This window comes from Arachis stenosperma, chromosome 3 (assembly GCF_014773155.1).
Source record: "Arachis stenosperma cultivar V10309 chromosome 3, arast.V10309.gnm1.PFL2, whole genome shotgun sequence".
NCBI classification, from domain to species: domain Eukaryota; kingdom Viridiplantae; phylum Streptophyta; class Magnoliopsida; order Fabales; family Fabaceae; genus Arachis; species Arachis stenosperma.
Window position 1 is genome coordinate 13,990,038 of NC_080379.1, and position 14,281 is coordinate 14,004,318.

General features: G+C 35.2%; 2 protein-coding genes across 2 annotated transcripts; both read left to right on the forward strand.

The window, feature by feature from the left end:
* Window positions 1-676: 676 nt before the first annotated feature.
* Window positions 677-2,944, forward strand: LOC130970356 (uncharacterized). The gene is made up of 3 exons (XM_057896424.1): window positions 677-1,036; window positions 2,314-2,421; window positions 2,518-2,944. The coding sequence occupies exons 1-3, from the start codon at window positions 725-727 to the stop codon at window positions 2,827-2,829; spliced, it is 732 nt and encodes a 243-aa protein (XP_057752407.1). The 5' UTR covers window positions 677-724; the 3' UTR covers window positions 2,830-2,944.
* Window positions 2,945-9,305: 6,361 nt separating this feature from the next.
* LOC130965538 (uncharacterized) lies at window positions 9,306-11,883 on the forward strand. Its single transcript, XM_057890297.1, has 4 exons — window positions 9,306-9,894; window positions 10,186-10,345; window positions 10,445-11,181; window positions 11,267-11,883. The coding sequence occupies exons 1-4, from the start codon at window positions 9,306-9,308 to the stop codon at window positions 11,881-11,883; spliced, it is 2,103 nt and encodes a 700-aa protein (XP_057746280.1).
* Window positions 11,884-14,281: the final 2,398 nt, after the last annotated feature.

Below are 14,281 nucleotides of genomic sequence, written 5' to 3' on the forward strand. Positions count from 1 at the left end.
ATATATCTTTTCTAGACAATCTCTTCTTCTATATAACAATAATAATCACGAGTGTGACTATAATTATAATAATTTAGTAATAAAAGTGATCTAAAAATAGAAAAATATTATTAAAAGAAAAAAAAGGTTTTGACTCAAAGAAGTACCACAAACTAAAATATTTGATATAAAAATATGTAATAATATTAAATATATACTAAAATTAATAATTAAAATTAATTATTAAAATAAAATATACATTAAAATATAAAATATATATTAAAAATGAGTTAAATTATACATATATAATGGTTAATTTTAGTGATTAATTTTAATGTACAAATAATATTTTTATTTTAAAAATAGAACAAAATAATAATTCCTAAAAATTTATATTTCGAATAAATTAATCTTTAAAAGATTTAAATTAAAACCTTTTAATTTAAGCATAAGAACTAATTTAAAAATAATGTATCTACATATACTATTTTAAAAAATTTTATTAATATTTTTTTTAGTGACTAATATATTTAAAATATAAATACTCATGAATTTATTTTCCATTCTCTTCTAAAAAATATTAGATTTTATGCTAAGAAAAGATAAAATAAAAAAATAAAAAATAAAAAATAAAAAAGTCACCCTTAGCCAGTGCATTCAAAAAGTTCAGAGAAACAAAGGTTGGCATCTACCATCATCATCATTATCATCATTCAGCAATCATCAACTGCCCTACCCTTGAACAATGGCACGGTGGTTGATGGCAATGGTGGTGCTGACACAGGTAATAGTAGCTGCTACTCTTGCTTCTGCCAGCAACACCAACAAGGTGTACCAGCCATGTTCTGACACAAAGATTCAGAGATCTGATGGATTCACTTTTGGCATTGCTTTCAGTTCCAAGAACTCATTCTTCTTCAACCAGAACCTCTCTCTTCAGCTCTCGCCTTGTGACACAAGACTCTCTTTGCCTTCTTCTAACTCCCAGCTTGCACTCTTTCGTCCCAAAGTTGATGAGATCTCTCTCCTCACCATTAATACCTCTACCTTCTTCCCTGTAAGCACATACATTACTACTTTCTTTCTCTCTTTTCTTATTCAAAGTTTACTTCTTTTTCTTGTTTTCTTGAAAAAGGTCAACGTGGCGAAAGAAGAGAAAAGGGGGGGGGGGGGGGGGGGCGAAGATTGAAATCAAAAAGTGAAAAGTTTTGAACTTTGTGGTGACATATATGTCTGTGTACACTATTGGGGTTGAAGAATGAATGCCATTTGGTCATTGTGTTGAAAAGTTTTGGATTTTTATGTTTATATGTATCCTATTGGGGTTGAAGAATGCTATGATGGTCGTTTTCATTGGATGGGAACTGGGATTGGTTGCTTATTACTGTGTTGTTATTGCAGGTTTCCCTAGATGCCATAGCAATTGTTTTCTAGCTGCTAATTTCTAATTGATTTTTTTTTCAAAAAGAATCTATGTCATTGTATTTTGTGTCAATACTCATTCTATTGCTCTTGGATTTTAGTATAATCTCTGTGTCAACACTTAAATTCTTGATTCTAGTATCCAATTGACACCTACTTTTTAGACTTTCAAATAACATTGGTGTTTGTACTTCTCTGAATTTATGGAAGAAAGATGGATCAAAAGATATTTAAGTTGGGCCACTTTGCTAGATAAGGAATATGGATTTGAGTGAGAAACTATTAGAAATGAGTCCCAATGAAGGGCCAAACTGACAACTGGATTAATCGAGGGTCACTGTGACATTAAAATTAAAAAAAAAAAAATCAAAGGTTAAACTTGAAAAAGCATATTATTATTGCTGTTATTAAGTGCAGAATTCATGCAAAGTTGTTTGCATCCCAGTTCTTAAACTTGATAAGTTCATGGTGAAAAAAGTACATGTGGTACTCAAAAGACTTAACAGATAAGATAGGCATATTTAAAGTTCATAATTATTAGGAAAACAATGTTACTCAACTAAACCTTTGGCTTCAGTGTGATCAAAGTTTTGATTTGTTCAACTGCATCATGAGGACATAAAACAATGACCCCTAATCCATAATAGTTTAGCAGATTATTTTGAAACATGTAAAGATTTCTTCTATTCTGGAAAAAAACTTGCTTGAGTTCCTGATTAAATAGCTACTAGTATTTTGTTAGAGATTTTCCCTAGTTTTCTCTGCATATTGGAAAGGGCTCTACTCAATTTATTTGTAATAGTCAATGTCTATTCTTGTTTGAAAACATGATTTCCCCAAAGAATAAATAGCATAGCAATTGTGTCATTATAAGAACTAGTTTATGATTTTCTTCTGCATAATGGTAAATAGGATTCCTATGGTGGGTACATGGTGGCGTTCGCAGGACGGAAATACGCAGCTCGTTCTCCACCTGCCTTTGTTGCAAATAACACATTCATTGTGACAAGTTTTACATTGGTAAGATATAACAAAGTTTGTAAAAATTTATGGACCCTTATAAGGTTAGTTTCTGGTTTGTTATTTTGAATAGCTTGATTTCTTCATTTGAGTTAGGTGCTGGAGTTTCAAAAGGGTAGGCTGCAAAATTTGTATTGGAAGAGAGATGGATGTGTTGCATGTAGAGGAAAATCCAGTTTTGTTTGCCTCAACAAAGTAGATTGCGCTATCAGGACATCGTCTTGCAAAGGCCGAGGAGGTTCCGTGGATTGTAGCCTTGGGATTCAGCTGGCGTTTTCCGGCACAGACAAGCATCTTAGAGTGCTTAATTCGTGGTATGAAGTTGAGAATCTGAGGCAGTACTCGCTTTATGGCTTGTACTCGAATCTAAGGGACTCTCTGACTAGTCAGTATAACAAATTCTTTTAACAAAGAAAAGATGAGTTTAATCTTTCTTTTACTTCTTGTATTGTTTGTTCTTGATGATCTTGTAATTTTTGTTTGCTATTTGCATTCTTGATTCCTTATCACTTGACATTTTTCTGCTTCATCAATTTATTGTTCATGAGTCATGACCATATATATATATACATGAAGAATGTTCAAATTGAACAATGCTGCACTTATTTATAACAAACCAATAGCAATAGGAAGTGTTACATCAAAAATAATAAACTAACAGATTTTATTTTTTCTTCAGATACAAAATAGGTGATTGGAAAATATAGATTAATGCAATTTGCAAGGTTGATGGGATTGTATGTGCGATGAGAAAAAAGAGTAAAGATTTTGTAACTTTAGCATTCCATGATACTAGGACTAAAATCAGCAAATATGGGATGATAAACTTTTGACTACATGCTTAAAGAACTCAATTAACTATCAATTATATTAAGTTTTCTGATTAGAATAAAATATAAAAAATGGAGATTACTGTAAGGACAAATTCATTTTGCTTTCATCTTTAATTTTTCATATGGCAAGAACTTGTATAAAGCATATTGGCTAACATTGAAGAAATAGCTTCATGAAAGATCACCATATACAAAGATAATCATATTTCAAATTACTGGCAATGTGAATTACTGCATTGCTATATTTGGTATCCACAAGTATGGTATTGAATGTTCTTTGTGATAATATAATATCCGGCTTCACTAGGTAGAAAATGAAAAATTTGAACAACGTAAATAATCGGCTGAAAATTTAGTCCAATGAAGTTAAAAAAAAAATACTCCCCCCAAATTACCCAACAAAAAAATTTCATTCAATAATTAAAAAATTTTAGCCATTAATTATACTCTAGTTTATCAAAACACTAGCTTTTCCCTCAAATACTCTGGCATCACTGTCGTCGCTTGGTCTCCGACTAGTCTCTATCGTCGCCGTCAGGATCCTCCTCGCCCCCGCTGGTTCGTCAACAAGGATCCTCATCGGCGTTGCTCTCTTCCAGACCGGAAACAAATGGCGCCGCTGGGCTTATCCTCGCCGTTGCTGCTTGGCTTGCCATGCACAGTCACCGATGTCGCTCACCCCTAGTTAAAATAACCATCCACTTGAGGATAAAAATGATCAACCGCATATCTAGTGAATTGAATATCTAGCATATTTTAGTTATATATAACTAAATTCAATTCAATCAAATAACCATCCACATAGGAATTAAATTGACCATCCACATATCTACTAAAATGACCATCCACATACCTACCATCCTAAACTAGTCATGATTGAATACTAGAACTTGAACTCAGGGAGGTGACGAACGAAAGGACGGAACTCATCGGAGTCCCCGGTGGGGAGAGTGGCTTCCTGAATTTCGGAATCAACCTGAGGGAAAAGGAAGCCGATGAGGAGGTTGAGCATGTAGATTCCGAGGCCGTAGGAGACGATGTAGAAGTCTTGGATCAAGTGCAATGATTAAGGAACCAATCCAGCAGCGGAGCATGTGCAGCATGGTCTTGTCGAAGAAATATTGATACTGCCGCGACACTGTGAATTTCAATCGCGATATGGCGCCATCCAATGAGAAATAGTCGGCGGAGGTGGAAGAGATCGACACTGGTGAGAGGTGCAAAACGACGTCACTATCCGGGTTGAAAGAGAACGTGCTGCGGTAATGAGGAGGCGGCGGTGTCAAGACCTTTGTGACGACGAAGATGACGGTTGCAAGAGAGACGGATGCCGTTGAAGGGTGTGGAGTGCAAAATGTATAACGAAAATGTTTGGTAACCAAAGAAAATCAGCAAAAAACAGCCATAACTTATTTTATTTAGCATTCATTAATTGTTATGATAATTAATTAATGTTAAATAAGACAAATTCTGACTATTTTTTTTTTGTCTACCTAACATTGTGAATGTATAATTGTTCGTAATGGTTTAAGTATTAATCCTAACGTTTTTAAATTTTTAAATTTGATAATAATTATTTAATTAATTAAAAATCTAATTTTTAATTTTAAATTTATCTTATTTTTTAAATCATTATTCACTTTATTACTATATACATTATTTTTCTATACTTTTCCATTAATATCTAATTTCGTTGACTTGATGGCTACGATAAAGGGTTGGTAGAATTGGACTAATCTAATGGTTGTGCCGAAAGAAAGTTTGGATTAGGTTTCTTTAGAAACCATCTGATAAGAAATTTAAGTTACTTTATTTGATATGTTAAAAGAGTTTGCTATGTAAAATGTAATTATTTTTTCCTAAAACATTTTGCAAATAATTACAAAAATAATACAAACGTAAATAATAATAGTATAATTTAGAAGTTGAAAAATATAACTATAATACCATAATAACAATTACTTCTTTCAGAAACTGAATAATAAATTATCTTTTCTGATGTATTAAACGGTTCCTTTTGCACAATATTAATACATAAAATAATCATACATTTAATCAATCCAACACTTCATTAAAATTTAGGTAAAAATAAACTTTTAGAATACACATTAAATATACTCTAAAGACTAAAATTATGCAAGTAATTTTCAAATTTTATAATTCATAAGGAGGGAAATAATACAATAAATTAGTTATATAATGTTGAATTTAATTATTTAAACATGATAGTTCAAATAAAATATGTAACAAAATTTATTTTATTATTAAATACTCGTATAATAATTAGGCTTATTATGTGACAAAGATAACAAATATAAAATGGTAATTTATCCTTTAATTTTTTAATATTTTTTAAAATGACTAGAGTAGTTACACTATAACCATATAAAATTTAAACTATACATAAACAACCATGCTATATATATAAAAAAAAATTATCCATTTACAAGAATACATATTTAGTGTTCATAAAAATATTGGAGGGTTAGGATAGATTAAGCTCGGTTATTCAAAAAACTGATTTTATTATTGGATAAATGTGTGAAGTACAATGCGGAAAAAATATATGGCACTGATTTTTGTATAAATGGAACGTTTTTTATATATAAAATAAAAATAAAATAAATTTTAGTTTTTTTTAATTTATAGATATGATGTTAAAATAAAAAAATAAAGGCGACTTTTAATGATTTTTAGTTTTAGTGCTGTAAAATGAAATTAATTTATTTATTTTTTATAAAAATTTTTTTAATTATTTTATTAATTTTTATAATTTTATTAAATTTTTAATTATAATTTTTATACTTTTTTATTTTTAATTAAGTTCTCACATTGTTTTAATTTTATAATTAGGCCTTTTTTAATATAAAAAAGAAAAAAAGGACAAATATACACACAAATTTTCATACGATAGACAGATGTACTCCTAATTTTTTAATGAGTCATTTGTAGTTTTGTACACACGAATATAAAATTCTGTTGTCATTTCTACCCTTTCATGGTCTGAGTAATTTTTTCAGTGATGGTGGAAGCCAGGTGACACATTATTGTGTGATGTGGCCATTTAGGATGACACTATGAAAAATAAAATTATTACATTATTAAATTTGTTAAATTAAAATAAAAAAAGAAAAAGTTTTACAAGTTATGTCTCTTCGTTCTCTTCGTTCTCATAAGTCAGTGTTAAATGAAAACATGCCTTAGTAGAGAGTAAACAATGAGAGTAAATTTTTGAACACTTCACAATTACGATCATTGTAGTTCGTTGCTTTCGTTACATTCTGAAGGTAAAAGTGGTAGGGCGAGAAGCGTAAAAGTCCACACACAGACGTAGGTGAAGGAGGAAAGTTCAGCATTAGACGTGATTAAAGGTAGTGCTTCCTTCCCTTGAATATGTGTTTATTGCTACATTGAATGAAGTAGGTTGTCAACTCATTCTTTATTGTTTAATCTAAGTAGTGTTCACATGTATATGTGTTATGATATAAAAATGGATCAATTTGTGCACAAACTACTTGTATCAATTTGGTTATTCTATAGTTTGATTGAGAGTTTTTCGATAAACAGATGGCAAATCATATAACTTTTGTGTATCATCACAAGCGACGATTTGAGAGAAACATGAATGGAGTTCTGAAATATGTTGGAAGGGTGGTTGCTGTGATTCCTAGGGTGAATGTCGAAACCCTGAATACATTTTTTATGGTGGAGTTATTTAAGGATTTGGGGTATGTTTCTTTTAAGAATTTTTACTGGGTTGAGAATAAAATATCTAATGGTTTGCATTTAATTAGGCTCGACAGTGGTGTAGTTCGAATGTATGAATTTGCTATTGAAAATGGGAGAATATGCCATATTTATTGGGATTATACTGTTGATTTACTTGAGAAAATTGAATTGGTAGATATTGTAGATGATGAGTCAAACCCAATTCTTGATACCGTTGAACAACTTACACCACAAGAAATCCCAAGAAGAAGAGGTAAGATGGCAATGCAAAGAAAGCCTACCTCGAAAAAGAAGATAGATGTTAAGAAAGGAAATAAAAAAACAGAACCAACCAAAATTACAATCAAAGCCAAAAGCTAGCATCTTCCAATCTTGTTCCTACAAACCAACTAATGCAACAACCTGAATTCCCAAACACCAACCAAAACACCACCCAGCAGCAAAGTCCAGTAGAAGTCCCACCTCCTAATGCATCCCAAAAGCCCACCGAAAGCCATATTGAAGCCGAAACACAATCTGAAAGTGGATTTAACGATGCAATGGGTCAAACTCCACAAATAGGTTAGAATGAAATATCCACCCAACAATATGAGAACAGTCAGAAGAACAGAAGAGCATCAAATAAGAGGCCAGCACCCACTGGTCAAAGGTTTGTGCAAGGAGGAAAGAATGAGACACCAAAGATCTTTGTTCTTCGTGTGGAGCCTGATTCTTCTGATTCAGATGATGACAGTGACTCTGACCCTGACTATTATTAATACGAATATGAAGATTTACACAGTCCAATGTCATCCGATTGTGAGGATGATTATGATAGTGATCACAATGTGTGGCTTTAGAAAAATCCAACAATACCTTTTGGCCAAGTTCATCTGGAGCTTGAGATGGAGTTTGCTACCATGGATAAGTTTAAGAGATCCGTGAAAAAGTATAATATTCAAATGAGAAGAAATATCAAATTCAGCAGGGTGGAGCCTACAAAATGTAAGGCAATTTGTTGGGATGAGAATTATCCCTGGAACATATACTATTTTAGGTCAAATGAGCCGAGGAGCTATTAAGTGAAGACTTTTGTGGATCAGCACATCTGTGTTCGAAGACATAATAACAAGTCTACTGATAGGGTGTGGGTTACTGAGATGCTAAAAGAAAAGATTAGATACCAACGGAAAATCACTTGTGCAAAAGTCGAAACTTGGTTTAAGGAGTTTGATGTAACAATTAATTATAAGAAGATCCGGAGAGCCATGAAAAAGGCAAAAAAAATATTGAAGGATCAGAGAGAAAATATTATGTTGAGTTGATGGATTACCTTAACCAAATACTGCTTGTAAATCCAGGTTCAACAATGCACTTAGATAGCACTCCAATGCTTGATTCACTGTCCTTGTTCAAGAGAGTTTATATTTCTTTTGAGGCATGTAAGAAGGGTTTTGTCCTAGGGTGTAGACCTCTGTTTTGATGCCTATAGGTATAGACTTGTTTAATATTTTGCAAAGTTGAATTGTAGTTTGGTGTTTAGACTTCTGACTTCATGACTTATGTTCCAATTTATTTTTAATGACAGTTTGTAGTTATGCTTATTTATTTATTTATTTTTTGGTGACTACAAAAAAAAAACAGTTATGCATTGTTCATCTTCTTGTTGATCAAGTGTTGATTATTATGAATTAGCTCTTCAGTTGTTTATTGCATAGGACTTGTACTAGAAATAAAATTGAAACAAACATTTGTATTCAAATATTGATAAAAATGAAAGCTACAACATAGCTTTTGGCTGATTTTTTAACATATGATGCAGTGTTTGGTGTAACGTCTGGTTATGGACATGGGAGGTGTTTAACAGAGTTATGATGGCGGTTAGTTGACGGACTGAAATCGGACGGTCCGATTTCGATCAGGGGTCAGGGGGCACAAATTGGACCGTCCGATTTGTGCGTGGTGAGGTCGCGTGCATGGTAATCGGACCGAGCGATTTCATGCGTGGGGAGATTTTACCTTTTTTGGCCCAAGGAAATCGGACCGACCGATTTTAGGCCTCATTCAAAAAGGTCACCAAATCGGACCCAGTGATTTCTAGGTTTCAAAATTTTTGGGCGGGCTTCTTAGTAATCGGACTGTCCGATTTTTTTGATCAAAAAATTTCGAAAGAGGATGCAAGCGGTCGGATGGTCCGATTTGAATGTGATATATATATATATATATATGTTCCTTCTCAGGCTGAGCTCATTTCATTTTCTTCTTCTCCGGTGTTACAAGTATTCAAACTTCTTATCTCCAGATCTCTTCTTTTAGTTTGTATATCTGCTCTTCTCTATTATCATGGATGATAGAGTAAGATTAAAAGTGTATTACCATGGCCAAATTTTATTACAAACATCAGAAGGAGTAAAGTTTGTGTGTGAAAATCCGTTGGATATTATTATTCCGTTCACACTTTCATTTGAAGAATTAAAAGGTGTCATTTCTGAGAAGATAGATTCTCAAATATCTAGCAGAGTGTCGTGTGTTCTGTACAGATATCCTGTACCTGTCTTTGGTGGGTTCGTGCAATTTCAAACGAAATACGTGACCGACGAAGAGAGCATGCAAGAAATGTTTTCAGTGTATCTTGCAAGTCGGTCGCGAATATCGTTCATCGAACTGTATGTCGAGTTCGAGCAATCTGCAGTGGACCGAGACATTGAATTGGAAGATTACAACAGTGATAGTGAAGAAGAGTTCGAAAGTAACTACGAGGTTGTTGATCCGGGTGTAGACGAAGATCAAGCTGACGAGGCTATGGTGGCAGATGTGTCGGATGTAGCAAATGCACTAGCAAACCAGCAGCCTTTTGTGGAGCCGAGTTTCATGCGGTCGTTGGATTTGGAGGCTATGCATGAGCCGGAGTTTCCTCAATATGTAAATGCAGGTGAGCCATCAATTTAAATTAAGATTTGTTATAGTATGATTTGAGCATGAGGTTTAAGTTTATGAGAAACAGTAGAGACAACGGTAAATAGGTCAAATATAGCCTGTAATAAGTTAGTCTTCTGTTTAGTAAGTCAGCCGGACTTGGCGGTTCAGCCGGGCCTACCGGTTCAGTGGGCCGACCGGTTCAGCCGGACCGACCGGTTCAGCCGGACCAACGACATCGTTCTGTGATTATTAGTTTATTAGATTATTACTTCTGACAACTCTAAAATTTGTGATGTGATTGCAGCAGAGCTTCCCCTTATGCCTGATGGCGAATTTACTGTGGGAATAGAGTTCAGTTCTAGGGAGGCAGTAATTAAGGCGATGAAAGATTATACAATCCGCAGAGGTGTAGATTATCGGGTGTATGAGTCAGAACCGACGACATTCTATGCTAAATGCACCCAGTATGGTGCAGGATGTGATTGGTTGATCAGGGTGACCAAAATGTCCAGAAAGTTCTGCTAAGAGATAAGGAGGTACAATGGAAGTCACACCTGTACTAGGGCCACCATTTCTCAAGATCATTCGAAGCTGGATTCCAACACAGTTGCAGAAGCAATAAAGCCATTGGTAGAAGTTGACCCGTCTATAAGGGTGAAATCAGTGATTGCGGAAGTACATGCAAAGTTTAACTACACCATAAGTTATCGCAAAGCATGGTTGGCAAAACAGAAGGCAATGGAGTCAATTTTCGGTAGGTGGGAAGCTTCGTACGAAGCTTTGCCGATATGGTTTGAGGCTATGTGTCACAAGGAGCCATCCGCAGTCGTTCATTTTGAAACGATGCCTGCGTATCAGGGAGATGACTTGGTTCCTAATATTCGTGTACTACACCGAGTCTTATGGAGTTATTACCCTTGTATTAGAGCATTCAGACATTGCAAGCCAATAGTGCAAGTAGACGGAACTCATTTGTATGGAAAGTACAAGGGTTGTTTGTTGGTTGCAGTCTCACAGGATGGCAACAACAACATCGTGCCGATTGCATTTGCGATAGTTGAGGGAGAGACATCTGAGGCTTGGCACTTTTTTCTGAGTAACCTGAGACAGCATGTTGTGACACGTGATGGTGTCGGCCTTATCTCCGATCGGCACGATTCCATTAGAGCTGCTATTGCTCGCAGTAATGGAGCTTGGTCTCCTCCAAGAGCATTCCACATGTTCTGTATCAGACACATAGAGTCCAACTTTCTCAGGAAATTCAAGGCTCCGTATCTGCAGAAACTATTCGTCAACATCGGTATGATAGTTATGATTACATTTACTCCTGAACTCAGTTATTATGATGAGCTTTTTTTAAACGTGGGTCTTTTTTTATTTGACAGGATACTCGCGAACAGTTCGCGAGTACGAGACACGGTATCAGCGTTTACGCGAGCGGGGTGAGGCTTATACCAACTGGTTGGATCGGATTCCGCGTGAGCAGTATGCGTTAGCGTTTGATGGGGGATATCGATGGGGTCACATGACAACCAATCTAGTGGAATGCATCAACTCGGTTCTGAAAGGGGCTCGCAATCTTCCAGTCACGGCACTTGTTAAGGCAACGTTTTACAGGCTTAATGAGTTGTTCACCCGGAAAAGAGTAGAGGCCGAGGCTCGAATTAACGCAGGACATGTGTTCTCTGAGCTTGTAACCTCCAAACTGCATGCGAATCAGCGGGCAGCGGGTAACATCCAAGTTAGTTGCTTTGACCGACAGAACGAGGTATTCGAAGTGCGTGAGTGTCCCAGTGGTGTGGAGTATGCAGTGGACCTCCGTCGTCAACGGTGTGACTGTGGTGAATTCCAAGTGGACCGGGTTCCGTGTCGACATGTGTTTGCTTGTTGTGCAAACCAACGGCTGGATTGGCAACTGTATGTGCATGATGTCTACAAGATGGACCAGGTTCGACGAGTGTATAGGGCTAGGTTTAGGCCCCTCGGGAATCCCACAACATGACCTGTTTATCATGGACCTCGATTCGTAGGTAATCCATTCCTTAGACGGGTGTCTAAAGGTCGGCCAAGGATGACCCGTTTCTTGAATGAGATAGACACTCAGATGTTGCGTGCTCCTAGGCGATGTAAGCAGTGCGGGGCCGAGGGCCACAGTCGTAGTAGATGTCGTCAACGTGGTGGTGTAGGTAATCCGGATGCGACAACCCAATAGGGCTCCAGTTATAGTGTGACTTTCAATATTTTATGTATGGCATGAATTTCATATGTGACTTTATTGTATGACTTTCATATGTGAAAACAACTACGTATTTATTACAACAGACATGTCCTTCTTGCAGAGCATCCAGGTTTCCCCTAAGGTGCTCAAGTTTCCTCAATTTGTAAGGCCAATTCTCACGTTCCCAGTTATGCCACCTAACATCATGCAATTCGTTAATATACATTTATCAACTCAATTTACACAATTATAAAGCGTTTAGTAATTATATTTACCTTTTTGCAATCGGAAAGATTCGAGGATTGCTAGGAATCGGCGCAAGGAACGGTAGGCGGATCCAAGCCCAGGCAAGCAAGAGTGTCAACGGACCATCAATCTCCTTACAGTCGACACGAGTTGCCCTACACAAAGCTCTGTACAGGTGTGCCAAGCATGCCGAACCCCAACTGAACTGTATTATCCCGGCAAAGTTACGGAGTAATGGGAGAAACTTCCAGTGCACCCCTGCTCCAGACTTATCTCCAAACATAACGGTTCCAAACAATAACATTATGTGGCACTTCACGTACCTCTGAATCTGGATATCATCAACCAACACTAACCGATCCTTCAATGCTCGAAACCACGTCAACTTGATGAAACTTTCCCTACAGTCTGTCTGCCTAAGTGCAACACCAAACTGATCCAAGCATTCAGCCTCTAACGCCTCATAACTACTCAGTGTCGGTCCCGTAACTGGCAAACCATTCGTCGGAAGACCATAAATTAACGCCACATCCTCCAGTGTCACAGCACACTCACCAACCGAAAAATGGAAGCTGTGAGTCTCGGGGCGCCATCTCTCAATCAGAGCATTAACCAATGCCGCCTGACATTGGACAACTCCAATCTGTGAAACATAATAAAAGCCGGTGTCCCGTGAAAACCCCTCCGCTATTGGATTGCACCGATCCGGCGGCATGTAGTGGTCACATTGCAACATTCTAGATCCCTAAACAAAAACAATAATATTAATAAATTAACAAATTAAACTTAAAAGAATCGAATTTTCATTATCAAATAATCAGCCACACATAAGAATCAATAAATATATTAATAACAACAATACAATACAATACTTTATACAAATAACTATTATATTATCTACTAATACTCAAATAACTAACCTATTTTATTCTATTCTAACAGCAAACATACAATAATAAATCAATCACTAACCCTTCATTAATTATTTATATTAAACTTATAACATAAATAATTAATTCAACAATTTTTAATTCATAATATTTATTTACGAACGACTACTAATACAATATTAAGTAACTACAAAAAAATTATTTATTACTAACAATTAAAACTACTTAACTTATTTATATTCACACGTACAGCACATTAGCACTACTATATGTATTCTATTCTACTGATAGTTAAATTAAACGCTACTAGCAGTAATAATTATTATTATTACAATAAGCGTTATAACAATTAATATTAATATTACTTATTCTATTTATTTATCATACATCCAAAATTTTATAATAACCGTATTATTATTAACAATATTATTATTGCAATTATTCTATTAATAACAATAATTAATTTATTATTATAATGTAATATCTGAACAATATTAATACCCAATAATCTCTAATATCATTTTAATTGAACTCAAATATCTAAATATTATTACTCCACTAATTCCTAACATTATCATTATAATAAACTACTACTAATCTCTAACATTATAATTATTATTTTAATTAAAATAAAAAATTTTGGATTAAAAACTTACATAATTAGGATGATCAAGATAATTAGTAATATAGAGTTCTGGACGATTCATATCTTTTACTTTTCTTCTTTTAGGCATACTTTCTGTGTGGTCCAATTTTTTTTAGCTCAAACCTTCAACAATGGAGTGAACTACCGTGGCTTGGGGGTGGGGTATATGGGAGAAGAGAAATGGAACAAATGAAAGTAAAATGGGAAAGGGAAAGTGAAACTGGCTTAAGGGAGCTCGGGTGGTTGGGATTTGATCATCTTTGATGGACCAACGTGTATGCGCGACACGTGGCTGGGGGCGCAAATCGGACAGTCCGATTTGCATACCTTCCCAGCCTAAAATCGAACCATCCGATTACAGCTCCTCAAAACGGACCGTCCGATTTCTTCGATCCTGGCC